Below are 17,730 nucleotides of genomic sequence, written 5' to 3'. Positions count from 1 at the left end.
AGGGCTGCAAGTGGCCCCTGGGCTGGGGTTTGGGCACCCCTGAGTTCGATCAATAGGACTTGGGGCCCAATCCTAACCAACATTCCAGTACTGATGCAGTCATGCCAATGGGGCATCAACTGCATCATACACTGGAGGACAGTCACTGAGGCCTCCTCAAGGTAAGGGAATGTTTGTTCCCTTACCTCGGAGCTGTACTGTGGCTGCATGGGTGCTGGAAAGTTGGACAGGATTGGGCCCTTCTTAGTAGACATGTATAGGATTGCAGTTACTTTGCAATAAGAAAAATTGCCCAAAGAGAATCATACTCAATGACTCATCTCATTCCTACATGCTCTTCTGCCAGGGTGACCAGATACCCTCTTTTTTAGCCTCCTGACCTGGAAGAAAACTTAAATGTCCTCCTTTTCCCTGTGAGCGGGCCCCTGCAGGTAGTGCATAGCCTCCTTGTAATAAATTACATGTAACAAATTATATGTAATATATTTTTAAATGTAACCATAAGTAATATAATGTTTAAATGAACCACATGAAATCAATATAGGAGTGTTTTTAGCTTTTCTTTTTCATGTCCTACATTTTTCCTGGATGTCCTACCTTTTGGGGTGCCTGGTCCTCTTTGGTGGTTGTTATTACTATTAACAGTATTTCTATACTACTTTTCAACAAGAAGTTCACAAAGTGGTTTACAGAGAAAATCAAATAACCAATGGCTTCCTGTCCAAAAAGGGCTCACAATCCAAACAGATGCAGCACCAGCAGACAGCCACTAGAAAAGACACTGCTAGGGTGAGATGGACCAGTTACTGCCCCCCTGCTAAATAAAAGAGGAGCATCCACTTGAAACCAGTTAGCAGGGGATATGACACCTGGTCACCCTGAAAAGGAGTAACACAAAAACACCACATGAAACCAGTGCATGGCAGGGAGGAGATGAAGGCAGCAGGTAACTTCTTACTGATACAAAATGGTTTGGATACATTTCTCCTGCATGCCCTACATTTTGGGCTGCCTGGTCCTGTTCTGCGGCGATGACCCCCAGTGGCCACCCCCATTCACAGCCCAGTCCCACGCACGTCTACTCAGAAGTAAGTTCCATTGCAGTCAGTGGGGCTTGCTCCCAGGAAAGAGTGGCTGGGATTGGCAGCCTCGTGCATCGCACACCTGCTCCACACCTCCCAGCCCCTCTCCTGCCATTCCCGGTGACGCGCGACCGCAGTGGGCAGGCGCGGGGCGGGCACGGCTGGCTCGTTCGCTCCGGCACGTCCGGCTCCAACAGCTCCTCCTCCCGGGTCTGCGCGGGGAGCGGCGCCAGTGGCCCCGGGCAGTCCGGCGGCGATGTCGGCGCTGGAGTGGTTCGCGCACAAGTCCCTGGGCGGCGGCATCTACTGGATCCAGGAGCGCTTCTACGAGTCCGGGAACCGCGCCAACATCTGGCTGGTGCGCGGCTCGCAGCGGGACGTGGTGATCGACACCGGGCTGGGGCTGCGCAGCCTCCCCGACTACCTGCGCCTGGCCGGGCTCCTGGGCCCCGACTGCGCCCCGGGCGAGCGCGAGAAGGAACCGGAGGGCGGCGGCGGCGGCGGCGGGCGCAGACCCCTGCTGGCCGTGGCCACCCACGTGCACTTCGACCACGCCGGCGGGCTGCACCAGTTCGAGGAGGTGGCCGTGCACAGCGCCGAGGCCGCCGCCCTGCGCCGCGGGGACAACTACGAGACGGTCACCTGGCTCTCCGACAGCGAGGTGGTGCGGCCGCCCATCCCCGGCTGGAGCGCCAGGCAGTTCCGAGTGCGCCCGGTCCAGCCCACCCACGTCCTGCAGGAGGGTAAGCCGGGGCTGGGCGAGAGGGGGCTGCTCCTTGGAATCCTGCCTCGCAGCGTGTGTGGCTGCTTGAGCAAGACAGCCTGTGACCATGCGCAGAGTGACTGTCCTTCTCTACCGAGGAAGGGCCCAATCCAATCCAGTTTTCCAGTGCCGGTGCAGCCGTGCCAATGCACCTTGTCACAGAGGCCTCCTTAAGGTTTCCCAACATTTGTTACCTTCAGGCTATATTGTGGCTGCCCCAGTGCGGGAATATTGGACAGGACTGGGTCCTTAGGCTGCAATCCTAAGCACACTTTCCTGGGAGTAAGCCCCACTGAACAAAATAGGACTTACTCCTGAGTAGACCCGGTTAGGATTGTGCCCTTAGTTTCACACCAGGCAGGCTGGAGCACTAGAAGGCACCTCCTGCCACGGATTACTATGCAGAGCTGGCTGCCCAGATTTCTCAGTGTTTCTCAAACTGTGGGTCTGGGACCACTAGGTGGGTCACAAGGCAATTTTAGGTGGGTCCCCATTTATTTCAATATTTTGTTTTTAATATGTTAGAACTTGGTGCTCCCATGGTATGTGACTGCATTTGGGGAAATGTGACAGATCTCACTATGTGTATGCTTTTAACAGTGATAGTCAATGGGTCTTACTCCTGGGTAAGGCCCAGTCCTATCCAACTTTCCAGCACCGATGCAACCACAATGCAGTCGGAGGTAAAGGGAACACATGTTTCCATACCTTGAGGTGGCCTCTGTGATAGCCTCCCCACCACAGGATGCAGTGCATACCCCTCTGGTACAGCAGCACCAGCACTGGAAAATTGGATAGGGTTGGGCCATAAGTGTGGGTAGGATTGTAGCCTAGGATTGTTAAAAATTGGCCTGCTTGATGATGTCAGGTCCAGTCATGGCATCGCTTCCGGTGGGTCCTGACAGATTCTCATTCTAAAAAGTGGGCCCCAGTGCTAAAAGTTCAAGAACCACTATTCTAGTAAGTAGGGCATCAAAAGAGTGACTTGTTCAGGATGAACAGGTGTCATAACAGCAAAAGAGGACAAGACACCCCAAAATGTAGGGCATCCAAGAAAAATGCAGGACATGGCAAAATAAAAGGTAGAAACACTTGTGCAATGATTTCGTGTGGTTAATTAAAACACTATATTACTTATTACTAAATTTAAAACTATATTACATATATTTTATTAATTACAAGAAGGCTATGCACTGGCCACAGGGGCCGCTCACAGGGAAATGGAGAACTTTAAAGTTCTTTTTCAAGACATGAGGCTAGAAAAGAGGACATGACCTGGAAAAAGAGTACCTCTGGTCACCCTGGTCTTGTCAGAGTTTTGGGGCTGCAGCCCTATACATGCTTACCTGAGAGTAAGCCCACTGACTACAATGAGACTTGCTTCTGAGTCAGCATGTATACTAGGTTTGCACTGTTAAGCAAATAAAAAACTTGCAAATAACTGTTAACAAAAGTAATTTGCCTGTTTTATGTATGTTATATAACATTAATGTAGACTTTCCAAAACACTGACACTTAGGATGATGTGCAGTATTATTTTAGCACAATCTGTTAGTATGCTGTATAAATAAATTTGCCAATATTAATATAGGTGCTTTATTTGAATTAAACAGTGGTAGTGGGTATATGTGTGTGATCTTTGGGCACTAGGCTGCAAAATTCTTGATCTGTTGCTGAGTTTTGATAAGGCTTTCTTGCTCCAGGACACTCTGTTATTCTTATTATTTTATTATAGAGAGTCACTTGTACACTTGCTGCTTTAGGCAGAGTGAGAAGATGGAATACAAGAGAATGTAAAGTGAAGGGAATCTTAAATACAAAACTATTATTTTGCTTAGAGGTATTGTTTCAATACATAATGAGTTCTGAAAAATAAGCCCTCAATAGCAAATGCAAGCCAACTCACCAGATACTGTTCTTTATATATACACTGTAGTTATAGTTATTTGATTTTCTCTGTAAACCGCTTTGTGAACATTTTTGTTGAAAAGCAGTATAATCAGTATATAAATACTTTTACTAACTGCTAATACATTGGAGAGATCACTGTGCACTTTTAAGTAGGCACTCAGACAGCTTAGCTTTATGACCTGTTCATTCTCAGCTGGTATTATCAGTACACTGTACAATTCTTGTTATATTATTGTTTTCATTTAATCTCTAGATGCTTAGATTTCTGACTAGTTCTAGCGACATCTCGGAAGATATCACCAAGGAATAGGGTGTGGTGTCCACAGTGCCCCTTGCTCTAAGTAAATGCAGGGTTAAAGCCCAGTTGGTAGCTGGCGGTGTGCTGCACAGCTGCAGCCACTAGAGGCTAAAAGTGAACCTAGAAGTATATAAACAGCACCTGGAGGAACTAGTGGGTTGTAGAAGGAGTGTAGGTTGGAGGAGACTAGACTGACCTCAGCTGTGACTCAGCTTATTGGCTCTGGACTCTGATTTGGCAACTCTCATTGATTGGACTGGCTTACCTGGAATCTGCCCTTGTACTGTGACTTGGTTTATTGACTCTGGACTCTGGTTTGGCCACTTTAACTGATTGGACTGACTTACTTGGAATCTGTGGACTGGGACTTGACTCTGACTTTTGCTTGCTGCACTTGTGAGTTTAACAAGGGAAACTAATCAGCCTTAAGCAGGCACGAGGCCCAGTGGGGAGGAGCTGTGGCAAGACACTAGTCTGTTTTATTAGTGTATCTGTAACATTAAGATATCTCAAACCATGCTTATGGCCTAATCCTAACTGGCCTATTGGCTGGTGGACCGAATGTTCTGGATGAGGAGACTGCCTTATGGCAGTTGCAAAAGGGCCTCCAGCAACACGTGAGGCTGCACATTGCCTAAGCACTGGTGGGGAGGCTGCAGTGGCCTTGCATGTGACGATGGACCTGGACCAAGCTGCCAACCCAGGTAAGTGGGCAGGGGAGGCAGGACAGGTCAGAGGAGGGCAGAACAGGGCAGCGACAGTGGGTGGGGAGGAGGATGGATCGGGTCCAGGAAGGGGGCGGGTTTGGTGGCAGTGGTAGTTGCCAAATCCAAACCCCTTCCTAGATCCTATCCTGTGGCCTGGGTCCATGTGGACCTGTACCAGCAAATTTGCTAGTGCAAGTCTGAGTAGACCCCTCCACACCTCAGAGGCTTATCCCCCAGGTAAGGGAATAAATGTGCCCTTACCCAGATGAGACTTCTGGGACTGTTCTCTTCCCCCCCCCCCCAATAGGATGCAGTGCAAACCATTTTGGCATGGCTTCATCAGCAGGGGAAGCATAGGATTGGGCTGTAAGTGCCCTAGTAACATTCCTATGTGGACATCCAGTTATATATAGTGCTGCATTAATATATGCATTAACTATTTTTGTTAATTAAACGCAAAGTGGATCACATTTGAAGGCCTATAAGAACAAGTTGTTTGTTACCAATTGTATACTTTCTGTATCTCTGCTTCTCTTGATTTTTCTTCAGAGTTCCTAAGTGAATAGAACAAACAAATCATGTTCTTTTTCTGGTTTAGCTAGCTGAAATGGGACTCTGAGAGTTCTGTTCTCCTGTGGGGAGGTAGCATTCCCAGAGGTGATAAGCCTGCCAGGAATGGCATCAGTTGGTAGTTTGCCTTTTTTTGCTTACAGGAAGAACACAGCAAGGGTACAAGAGCGTTTGATTAAGATGTCAAAGTGAGGTTTGAGATCATAATCCCTTGCAGTCACATTTCCAAATGGAACAAACTGTTAATGTAAGGCTCTGGAAAAATTTTTCAAACTGGTTTCATCTGACCATTTGGTTTCCTGAACACTTAAGTTCATTGCCACAGGAATGGTGCTCCAATCCTACTTCTCACCAGTTTACATGATGCAACCATGCCATGGCAGTGCATGCTGCATGCTATGGTGAGGGGCCGATCAGGATGTATCCTAAAGGTAATGGTACTTTTTTTCCTAATGGTGTAGGTCCAAGGAGACCTACAGGCCAACTCTATAGCTGGCGTAAATCCTGGAAGAGTAAGGAGACAGTGCGGGGTGAATTTTGGGGGATAGGATCTGGTGTCCTCATTTGCTGCTAAAATCCACCCCTTCTAGTCTGCTCCCCACCTCTGGCCCTTCCCCAGAATAACCCAGTTACTCCCCCTGCCCCATCAACTCACCTGGTCCAGGTCAATTTGCTGGCTGGAGCAATCTTCTTATGCTCCAGTATGGTATGGCCCACCAATGGTGTGCTGTCACAAAAAAACATTTACAGTAGTGGGACTCTGTCCCGCTGTTGTAGAGCAGCCCATAAGATTGGGCTGTGAGCCTGTTCTGTGAAGCATAGTTACTGTAAAGCAAGTCCCACTGAAATTACAAGGTTTTCTTTCTGTATAAATGTTGTGCCTTCATGCAGTGGGATACACCCCTTCATATGAACATATAGTTTTATGCCTAAGTCTGGCATTAAAACTTGAATCCCTTATGAAATGCCTCGGTACTTAGAAATTGGCATGATAAATTTTATTTGGTGGGCGTTTTTGTTTGGGTACCACAGTATCCCATTGGTTCAGATACTGTAAATTATATATTGACTTTTCACCATTAATTGCAGAGGCTAAGGTGCCAGTATAGAAAGCTGGGAAAGCTGAGGTTATTATTTGTGATTTTAATTTTTTCCTTCAGTAGAGCTCCAAGAGTTTACAAGGCAGCCTATAATCAAAAGAATATAAAGCAACATGTCAAACAATAATAGGATGAAACCCAGCAGCTAGTTAGTAAAAACAACAATAAAAGTCACAGATAAAACACAACTGCATCAATCTGGGATTTACTAAAAAAAAGTCTGGGCAAAAAGACAAAGTCTACAAATGCAATCTATACATGTTTACTCTGAAGTATTTTTTGCTGTTCAGTGGTGCTTACACCCAGGTAAGTGTGTGTAAGATTGCAGCAGAAGACTAGCACCTAAATCTCATCAGTGTGGACTCCAGCTAAGCCTCCTTGAGGAGAGCCTTCCAGAGTCCGGTTATGACTAAGAAAGTCCTTTTCATCACTTGTCTAATTTCTGATGGTGAATGTCATAGCAAATGGGCAGGTTCATATAGAAGTAGCCACTTTTCATTATAAAATCAACTACTACTTAAACCAAACAAAGGAAGACAAAGTTAATATGCTTTCTGTAAAATGCATTTATTTTTCTGCCTTCTGACAAAACATTTGGGTTTGCAGCCTTTACTTAGGGGGAAGAAAATGTCCTGTGAAATGCTTAAGAGCAAGTGGCTATTAGAAATTAAGATCCAGCCACTAATAGAAATGTTATTAAGTAGTTTTAACTCACTGGAAGTTGAAACATTTATTTACAAAAATGAGCTCAGTATTTGGTTATTGTGAGGAGACAGATTTTCTGAGAGAAGTTTTCTTGATTTCCTGGATTTGTAAAAACTAAACAGATCTGAAATTCAATTGATTTGTAAAAAGTGGTTCATGATCCTCCTTTATAGCACAATCCTATGCATGTCTTCTCAGAAATAAGCCCCCTCGAGTTCAGTGCCCGAATAAGCAGATAAGAGTGCAGTCTTATTCTCTTTAGCCTCTCTCATCTCGTATTATTCTGTGTGATACTGTGAAAACAGAATATAAAAATTGTGTGTTGTGCCAAAACCTCTGATAATCCCACTAATGATACCAGCCAATCAAAATTAGTTGTACTGATGAATATTGCTGAGTAACCTGAATAATTGGCTGTCCTAGTTAATAGAGAAAAAATACAATTCAATAGTTTAAAAAAAATTCAACAGATTTATAGTGTTGATTACTCTCAAGGGAAAACTGCAGTGGGTTTATTATGAATAATTGACAAAATAGTTATATCACAGGACCACAGGATCTGTATTCTTCATTAATGTTCCTGTTTTAAGATAGACTGGTTTTATTTTGAACTGTATATTTTTCTTTAATCATTACTCCTTCTAATGCACATGATCCTTTTGGAAGTGAAACTGGGCCACCCAAAAACAAGATCATCATTTCTACATTCTTGGAGATTCCTAAGGAATGCAGAAGTACTGTATATTGGTCTGTAAATTAGAAGAAACATTAAAAAATATTGCCCAGACAAGGTGATCTTAGGCTTGTGATCTTCCAGAACCTATAAAAATGTTGAGCGTGTCAGTTGGAAGACAAGAAAAGGGGGTCAGGAGGAAAGGCAGAGGAGAGTGCAAGAACTGGCCTGCTTGAACCACTAACACTTTATAGTATCCTAAAGGGAGAGATTAGTAGATGCAAACTATAAATTTTTTAATAACACCTCATCATACTGTATTCAGAAATTTCAGGAAAGAGGAAAGGAAAAGGGGCACTATTATCCTTTCCAGAAATCTCTTCCCACTGCTGTGTAGTAATAAAGTGCTCTGGTTTGGGGATGGCAGCTTCTTGATGACAACATCTTCTGTTGGGTCACCAAATGCCTTAACCCTTAAAGGGGCCACTGCTAACACCACATCCTGTCTCCTCACCATATCTTCTGCAATTTCAATACAGATGCTTATGTTCAAGTTGCCATGAGATGATTTATAATCTCATTTTCCTTAGGGAATAAAACAGTGATAAAACTTGGTCTCACATGACAAATATTTGCTTGCCATTGAAAGAAACTTGCTATGCACAGCCAATGTGATTACTAGATGTCAGAATTTTTGAGAACAGGGCTGTACTGCAGTTGACTTAAGTGAGAAGAAATTCGGCTTTCCAGTAGTTCAAAACTGCCAGTTCTTTGCTTATCTGACAAAAGTGCTTGGAGGTTCTGACCAGTTAATGGCTCATCTCAGGGCTGTAGCTTTTTGCCCCCCCCCCGCATTTTTTCCACACTTGTCATGTAAATGTGGTTGAATGTCCTCCAATTTAGCTCCTGTTCCTTGAGAGCTCAGCCCCTCCCTGCAGGCAGCCTCCTCCAATCAACTCAGGCTGCTGATGCTTAGTAACTCACCTTAGGGGCCAATCATAGCGACCTGCTGATAGTTACAGGACACAGGGCATGAAGAAGCCTGGAGAGAATGTGCTTAGTGCCTTCAATCACCTTCCTGGGAGCTGAGTGGCTGTGCAGGCACTTTGCAGGACCCTGGAGGCTGCTGCTGAGTGACTCTGGCATCATTTGGGGGTGAGCAGGCAGGAGATTTTGGATGGGCCATTTCTGCTGTTTGGGTCTGGTAGGGCCTCTCTCTTTGGGGGGGGGGAGAGAAAAGCATGGCTTTGGCATCAGATTTTGGATGGACTATTTCTGCTGTTTGGGTCTGGTAGGGCCCTTCTTTTTTTGGGGGGGGGGAGAGGAAAGCATAGCTCTTGCCTCAGATTTTGGATGGACCATTTCTACTGTTTGGGTCTGGTAAGACCTTCCTCTTTGGGAGGGGGGAGAGGAAAGCAAGGGTCTGGACTCTAAGATTTTGAATCTTTCCTAGAGATCTTAGAGTTGTGTTTTTTTTTTTAATGGGTATTGGATATGTACACCACCAAATAAACAGACATTTACTCTGTAGAACCTGAGTGCAAAAGAATTAGTGTTGCAATCTTCCAACATGGACCATTTTGTTGTCAGAACAAACCGAGTTTCAAACTCGTGTAATCAAGAAACTTTGGAAACAACAGGGGGAGACAGAGATATCATTGCTTCTGCTAGCACCAGTAAGGCAATTAATGAGAAGACTCCTGATGATTTAGCATGAGTAGGAGAGCCTATTAAATTAAACTTGGTAAATATCCAAAGAACTAAGATGGCAGATCATTCAGATAAGAACATAAGAACAGCCCCACTGGATCAGGCCATAGGCCCATCTAGTCCAGCTTCCTGTATCTCACAGTGGCCCACCAAATGCCCCAGGGAGCACACCAGATAACAGAGACCTCATCCTGGTGCCCTCCCTTGCATCTGGCATTCTGACATAGCCCATTTCTAAAATCAGGAGGTTGCGCATACACATCATGGCTTGTACCCCGTAATGGATTTTTCCTCCAGAAACTTGTCCAATCCTTTTAAAGGCGTCCAGGCCAGATGCCGTCACCACATCCTGTGGCAAGGAGTTCCACAGACCAACCACACGCTGAGTAAAGAAATATTTTCTCTTGTCTGTTCTAACTCTCCCAACACTCAATTTTAGTGGATGTCCCCTAGTTCTGGTGTTATGTGAGAGTGTAAAGAGCATCTCCCTATCCACTCTGTCCATCCCCTGCATAATTTTGTATGTCTCAATCATGTCCCCCCTCAGGCGTCTCTTTTCTAGGCTGAAGAGGCCCAAACGCCATAGCCTTTCCTCGTAAGGAAGGTGCCCCAGCCCCGTAATCATCTTAGTCGCTCTCTTTTGCACCTTTTCCATTTCCACTATGTCTTTTTTGAGATGCGGCGACCAGATCAGAGTGGTTTCAACATTTTAAGTGGTTGGAATATTCTTCAAAACTAGATGCTGCATTTTGCTATCCGTGTCGCCAATTTGTTCCATTTACTAAAGAGCAAGCTTACATAAAAAAGGGATTTAGCAATTGGAAGGCTGCATTGGATTAAACTAAATCAAGATTTTTCAAGTAAGCTTCATCTGAAACCCACGTGCAGGCTATGTTAACGTGGTCTGAAAGAAACTAAAGAACTGATTCAAACACATTATTTCAACTCTAATGACAATGTGCTTGAAAAACATAGGTATTACATTTGAAGCATTGTTGAAATCATTCAGTTTCTTGTAGCTAATGAGCTTCCAATGATGGGAATATACAACATTGAATAACATGTGGAGGAAAGTTTATTTAAAAACCTTTTCAAATATACCCTCAAAAAGGACCCAAAACTAGTTGAATCTTATAAAATTATTCCAAAGAATGTCACTTACCAATCCCCAGAAATGCAAAATGAAATAGTTAAAATAATGACTGATCTCATTCAAGAAGAAGTTTCCAATGACATAAAGCAGGGGTCTCCAAACTTTTTGACGAGAGGGCCACAACAAATATCTGGAGTGGTGTGGAGGGCTGGAAAAAAAATTTAAATATAAAATTTAAATAAATAAATTAGATGGAACATAGATGAGTGAATAAATGAATAATTAGCTCATTTATTCAACCTCTCTGGCCCTCAGAAGACCCTCCAGACACAATCAGAGCACAGTTCTGGTCATGTTCAGTTGAGTGGGCCAGAGGCTTTCAGGGGACAAGTGGTTGGCCCTGGGCCGGAAAGAGGCTTGCTGCGGGCCGCATCTGGCCCCCATGCCAGGGTTTGGAGACCCCTGACATAAAGAATGCAGATGTCCCATTTTTTTCTGTCTTGGAGGATGGAACAAAAGTCAAAAATTGAAGAGAAAATATAGCAATTGCTACTAGATATGTTGAAGATGGTGAAATTTATGAATCCATGCTATCCATAGAGACAACAACTGCTTTGGATGCTGAGACTTTTACAAACACAACTTTAGATATGTTCTAAAGGTATGGCTTAAATCCTAACTGTTGAGCCAATGTTACAATGGAGCATCAGTTATGAGTGGCAAGAAAGGTGGTGTCCAGGCATTAATAAAAAAAACTAAAGAGAAATTCTGTACGTCCATTGTTTTAACCACAGGCTGCATTTAGTTGTAGTTAAAGCAGTTGAAGTTGTGCCAATGGTGAGGGAATTTTTTGGACAATGTGTGGAATTATATAACTTTTTGTCCCGTGGGGTAGTAGCTGCTGAGTATGAAGGCAAAGCTCTTTCTCGCCTGCTGGAACAGAGATGGTCAGGATATCTGCAGGTGTGTAGGACAATTTTTGAAGAATACAAACATATATCAGAAACTCTTGAACTAATATCAATAAATGGAAAAAGATTTGCGGGGGAAGATGTGGTTCTTAGCACTGGTCTCCATCTTATAATGCAGAAGCAAGAGTTTAGATTTTGTTTAGTGGTAATGAAAAATATTCTGAAATTCTTTCTCCAGTAGATAAGGGACTCCAAAGTCATGACATTTCCTTGGAGCAGGTCTATAACTTAATTCAAGCTACAGAATGTTCACTAGAAGACTTAAGATACAGTGAGACTTTGAAATCAATTCTGCAGGAAACATCAAAACTGGCTAAAGAGGAAGAAGTAAAAATGCCAAGGAAAAGGAAATTTAATTCCTTACTTGAAGATTATGTGGTGTCTGAAACAACAGGTAACAGAGCATCATATAGTGACACCCACAGTAAGCATGCTTCTGACGTTTTTGAAATTCTGGATGTAGTGCTAGCCGAAATAAAAGAAGATTCCACGACAATGAAGAGATTCTTCAGGTAATTGCGGCAGGAAATTTAGATGATGAAAATGGTAGGCTTAATTATCTAAAAAATTTCAATATTACCATTCCAAGTAAAGAAGAAATGAAAGTAGTAAAACATTTCCTTGAGATGAACAAAATTGAAAAGCGAAATTTCTTCAGCGAAATATACAAACACCAGAGTGCCTTTGAAGATTGTTACAATATGTTAGCGGCAGTAAGAACTTTTGCATGTAGCACAGCAGTTTGTGAATCGACCTTCTCAGTGCTTACACGAATTAACAGACCTCAAAGACTATCAGTGTCTCACTCAAGAATGGCTAATTTAGTATACCTAGCTTTTGAGCTAAAGAGAACCAAGAATTTAAGTGTGGAAAAGCTTCTAAGAAGATTCAGTTCTCAGAAAGATAGGAGAATTCAGCTCTACTAGGTAGTTTCAAATCTTCAGTACTTGCTTTTTTAAAAGTAATGAATAATGTAAAAAACTAATGTTCCGTGGTGATGCTATATTTTACTTCAATATCTTTCGTCTTGCTTTTAAGTAAAGTAAATTTACTTTTGTCATCAGCAAATGAAAGGCTTTCAATACAAGTAAATGCTACCTGTATCATAGTGATATGTTGTACTTCTGCAATGTTGCAAGTCTTCATATTGCACTGGTGTCCAAAATGAAAGGACAAGTTGCATGTTATTTCTATGTAGACAAATAGATTTTACATTGCATACAGAGATGCATTTATTCTATGCAGATCATTGTTAGATTGCTTTACAGATAATGAATGCATATTTCAAAAAAAAAAAAAAAAACACAATCCAAAACATTTCCTCCTAATGAAATTTGGGTTAGTTATGGGTCTTTGATGTTTCTCCATACTTATCTTTCATTTTGCACACCAGTATAGGTACCTGACATAATTGCCCCCCCCCCCCGAAAAAAATGGTTGCTCCCCCTCTAGAATCCTGGCTACGGGCCTGGCTCATCTCCATACAGTTGCTCTGCCACCCCTCTTTGAACGTTCTGAACCATAGATATTCCTCATATAGCATCGAATCCTCCAGTCTCTGTGTATATGCAAAATCTGCTCAATGCTGAGATTGTCCTGAACCAATTCAAGGAGAGGTGTCATTCATTAGTTTTGTTCTCATTACAGTTTAATGAAGAGGTTTGTCACATGGTTTATGATTGTGCAATAAGATATACATTATTACATTGTACAGTAAATGTATTGATGGTTCTGGAGATTACACTTGAAAAATTTGATTTTTTCTGTATATTCTGGTCTGTAGGGGATGTGATCAGCCTTGGTGACCGACAGCTCACTGTCATGCATATGCCTGGCCATTCAAGAGGAAGTATTTGTTTGCACGACAGAGAACAGAAGATTCTGTTCAGTGGGGATGTTGTGTATGATGGCTCAATGATTGACTGGCTTCCCTACAGCAGGATAAATGACTACATCGCAACTTGCCAGCGACTGATAGAATTGGTCAATAGGGGTCTTGTGGAGAAAGTTCTTCCGGGGCACTTTAACACATTTGGAGCTGAACGGTTATATTGTTTGGCTTCCAATTACATTTCTAATGCTGGAATTTGTCATAAAGTTTCTACTTGTGCAATGAGGTCAATTGCAAGTTTAGCACTTCGTGCAACAAATTCTAGAGTCACTTCATAGCATATTTGCTCTGATAACTACTGTTGTGAATCTCAATGGCTTATGTAAGTTTCTTTAAAGGAAAAAGTTGGCTATTAAGCCCATAAAGATTCTTATTTTTCTCTACTTTATTTCTATTTAAAAAAACCCAATAGAAGCCAGTAGCTGTGCCAAAGCTACTCATTTTTCCTTCTATTTTTTCAAGGCAGGTTTGCACATAAGTTGAATGCTGTTTGACAAATGCTCTAAATATGTTGTTTTGTATTTTCCAACATTTTGAAATGTGATATGCTAAAATGAAGTTTTGCACTCATGTCAAACTTTCTGATGATGTTTTGAGTTAGAGATTTATGTTTAAAGTATATTTTAAATGGATGAAATTTATTATAAATAATATATTGTGTGTGTGTTTGGGCAGAAGCTAGAACTTGCCACTGTCTCATTGGATGCACTAAGTTAAAGTAATTTTATTTTTATTGTATGGAGTGAATGTATCGTGCAATGATTACTGAATGTCATAAATAACTTCATTACATCCTGTTGCTTTTTTTGAATAAGCGGGCTGCATTTGACTGTTTCTGAAACAAATGAAATGTCAGTGAATATTTGAAGTATATTGCTTGCTCTTTACATGTGAATTTTTAAATAGTAAAGGTATAAGTGTGAATGCATAACTGTTCTAACAATTTCTATATATAATACAGTTCTACAATTTTATAAATATAATGCACACATACACTCATGTTTGAAGGCCCTGAGTTTCTTCAATATGATGACTGTAAAGACATCTCAGTATTTGTGAGTACAAGCTGATTTTTAACAATTTTGAGTACTAAACAGGTTCCAAGGAGATAGCAAAATTTAGTGGAAAGTGGCTGGCAAAACCTGAAGCTGTGGAGTGCCCTGGCTGAAGTCCTTTTCAGGTTGCAGGGTGTGGGTGGAACTTTAGGTAAAAGTGTTGCCACCTATTTGTGCCATTTTCCCACTTTTATTTATCTGTCCTCCATTTTATATGTAGTTTATTTTCAAGCAACAACAAAAAGCACACCTTCCTTCAATTGCTTGTTTTTTTCCAGTTTAAAATTGCCTGGAGCTTTGCTAGTTTGTTGTATGAAGACAAGGGCTTTCTGTCTTGTAAACTGTCTAGTATATTGATTATTTGAAATTCAGTATTAACAATGGTCCTTTCTCGTAAGAACAGTGAATGGTTTCAGGATTGTGGCCATCACGTTAATTTTATCATCCTTTTGTGACATGATTTACATAATATTTTCCCCTATGCCAAAGAGCACTAAACATATGGAATTTGATCCCAGTATATTGAGCACTTTAGCCCTGAGGAGTCTCAGGGGTAGATGGATGGATGTATTCAGTTCTTTAAATGTTAATGGTGCCTATTTCCTGCTTGTAGACAGAAGCAAAGGAGTAAGATCAGATTTACCTGTCAATGGCCATTAAGAAATTAGATTAGCAATTTATTTAGTTATAGTTTTTATTGAAACTCTACGAACTGAAAAATATCTAATGTTGCTGACTGCTTCACTTTGACAATTAGCTTTGGAAGTACTAATAATCAAAACCACTAATTTAAGTACCCTTTAATGCTAGGGAAAAAAAATACACCAAACACCGTATTTGCTTGGCTCACATCACATTGCATAATGGAGAGGTCATTTTAAATGTGATTGAAATTAGGAGTGCACTGTGTGGAATCATGCACTTCCTACCTCTAGTCCTTATTCTGTCTTGTGTGAATTCCATGTTCCTCCTGGGTTAACCACATTTAAGCAGTGTGTTAACCGCACTGTTAAGGCTAACCTAGATTCCTACTTCACCAGTATTTAGGATCAACATGGGATTGACCCTGTGTGAAATGCTAGTGCCTTGTTCCTCTCTTCTGTGGAGCCAATAGATTTTTTTGGATTGGACTGCTACAGAATGATTTTGCTGTTCTTGAACATGGGTAAGGCACTGACTGTGGTTTTATGGTACTGGCTGTTTAGAACACTCCCTCACCAATGTCTTGAGAGTTTTTCTTTCTGAAATGCCTTACCTTTTGTGACACTTCCTGAATAGATATTGTATGAAGAATATCAGCTGAGAAATACTGAGTACCAAAGATTAGTTTACACTGAAAAATTTAACTGAGGTCAGTTTTGGAACTGTTCTGTTCTATTGGAACTGTTCTATTGGAACTGTTCTGTCCACTTCTTAAGTCAGCAGTTTCCAAAAGAAGATGCAAATTACTGATCTTAAACTGAGCATTTGTGCTCTGTTTCATACTGAATTAGTGCTCACAAAGTGAGATTATCTGCTGACTCAATAACTGTACGTTCAATATTTGAAATTGTCAATGGGAGACAATTTTACAAGCTGATTGTTTAGCATGCTTACATGAGACAAGTCCACTCAGTTCAGCAAGACTGAATTCTGATAAGTATGTTGAGGATTGCAGCATTAGTCACAAATTTAACTTGGAAGTGAATAACAGTTCAGCTTTGTTTAATAAAGTTCAGCTTGTTTAATCAGTCCCAGAGTCAGAAGCTTATCTAATTTTCTCTGTTGGCTTAATTTTATATCTTAAGTGTTCAACTTTCTGAAGGAAAGTTACTCTAGATTTTGACTTTAATCATTATGATTTATGTATTGTTTTTGAAGAATATACATTGACTTTAAATGTTACAGTATGAATTATTTACTCTTGCTTTATTTGTAAAAGATCCAGAAGTTCCCAAAGAACTAAGTATTTGGCTGCTTTTAACAGCATGAAATTCAGTCCATAACCCATTCAAAGTTCTTGGACCTAAACCAACTTTTGAACTATTTTAGTTTAATTGAGCTGTGGATTGTACTGTAAAATGAGTCCTTTTTAAAAAGTGTATCTCATTGTACTGTCTGCTGAATAAATTTTACTAATACACCACTTTTCAAGGAAAAATGTATATTATTTTACCATAAATATCAATAATAAAAATTATGACACAAAGCTGCTGCCTGATAATTGCTACTTTACCTTTGATCCAATTAAGGTAGAACTATTTGTTGCATCTTGTATGTTGGTGGGGGAGGAGATGCTGGATTATCAATTTCATCAGTGTTCACAGAAGAACCAGAGCAGCTACCATCTCCCATCTCTCTAGGTGCTTTTGTGCATTTTGAAGAGTAGAGAAAGGGCAATTACTTGTGTAGATATCCAGATAGCTTTGGTGAGGAAAAGAACATGAATCATATCAGAATGCAAGTCCATTTCATCCTATATTTTGCTTTGATACCCCAGAGAAGGCTTTTATAACATTTATGATTTGCTAATTACACTTGGTCCTCATCTTGGTCAATGCATTGCTATGAAATATGAAAGATATTTACAGCACAATGCTATTTGTATTTATTTAGAAGTCCCATTGAGTTCAGTGAGCCTCACCCCATTAAGTATGCAAAGGTTTACCACCTAGTAATTATTTATAATGTGCTTTTCTCATGTTCCAATGGCAGGTCACATTATCTTTGTAGTCTATACATTAAACATATGAGGTTTAGGAACAGTGATTTGGGTGTCTTTCCCTGTCTCATGAATTAACAGCATGGTTGAACTGGGGCTTTTGAGGGTTCAAGCTCTTAAATACATGCTACCTACACCAAGCATGAATGCAGCTCTTTCCTCTGAATTCCTTCTGGTTTGTTTCAGCCGATGTGCTATTTGTACATGCATGTCTGTATTGGTATATTTTTAAAAAGGGGGGGGGGAGGAAGCTGAGTTTGTGCTCATGATACAAAAGAATCAAGAAGTCTGCGGTGAAGCAAAGTTCAGAAGACATTTTGGGGTACTGTACTGTGTAGTAACTGAAGATAATTTTTCCTTTTTGAGAAGCAAAATAATCTTATCTCCTCCATTCAATAAATATAACAAAATTTTATTCACATATTAAGGTTCACTTGTCTTCTATATATCTTGTGTTATCTATCTTTTTTAAAAGAGATGCCATCTGCTGGTTTACTTCT

The 17,730-nt window shown here is 41.3% G+C and overlaps 1 protein-coding gene across 1 annotated transcript; it reads left to right on the top strand.

The window, feature by feature from the left end:
- The first annotated feature begins 1,307 nt into the window (after positions 1 to 1,307).
- Positions 1,308 to 17,592, top strand: MBLAC2 (metallo-beta-lactamase domain containing 2). Its single transcript, XM_066615230.1, has 2 exons — positions 1,308 to 1,825; positions 13,367 to 17,592. The coding sequence occupies exons 1-2, from the start codon at positions 1,339 to 1,341 to the stop codon at positions 13,750 to 13,752; spliced, it is 873 nt and encodes a 290-aa protein (XP_066471327.1). The 5' UTR covers positions 1,308 to 1,338; the 3' UTR covers positions 13,753 to 17,592.
- The last annotated feature ends 138 nt before the right edge of the window (positions 17,593 to 17,730 follow it).

This window comes from Tiliqua scincoides, chromosome 2 (genome assembly GCF_035046505.1).
Source record: "Tiliqua scincoides isolate rTilSci1 chromosome 2, rTilSci1.hap2, whole genome shotgun sequence".
Lineage (NCBI taxonomy): Eukaryota > Metazoa > Chordata > Lepidosauria > Squamata > Scincidae > Tiliqua > Tiliqua scincoides.
Note: the sequence above shows the minus strand (reverse complement) of the source record. Positions and strands in the feature narration are given on the sequence as shown.

Bases quoted from the DNA above. Each gene is read 5' to 3' on its own strand.
- MBLAC2 (XM_066615230.1), top strand. From the start codon at position 1,339: ATGTCGGCGCTGGAGTGGTTCGCGCACAAGTCCCTGGGCGGCGGCATC. The intron at 1,826-13,366 runs GTAAGCCGGGGC...TCTGGTCTGTAG, and splicing joins CACCCACGTCCTGCAGGAGG to GGGATGTGATCAGCCTTGGT.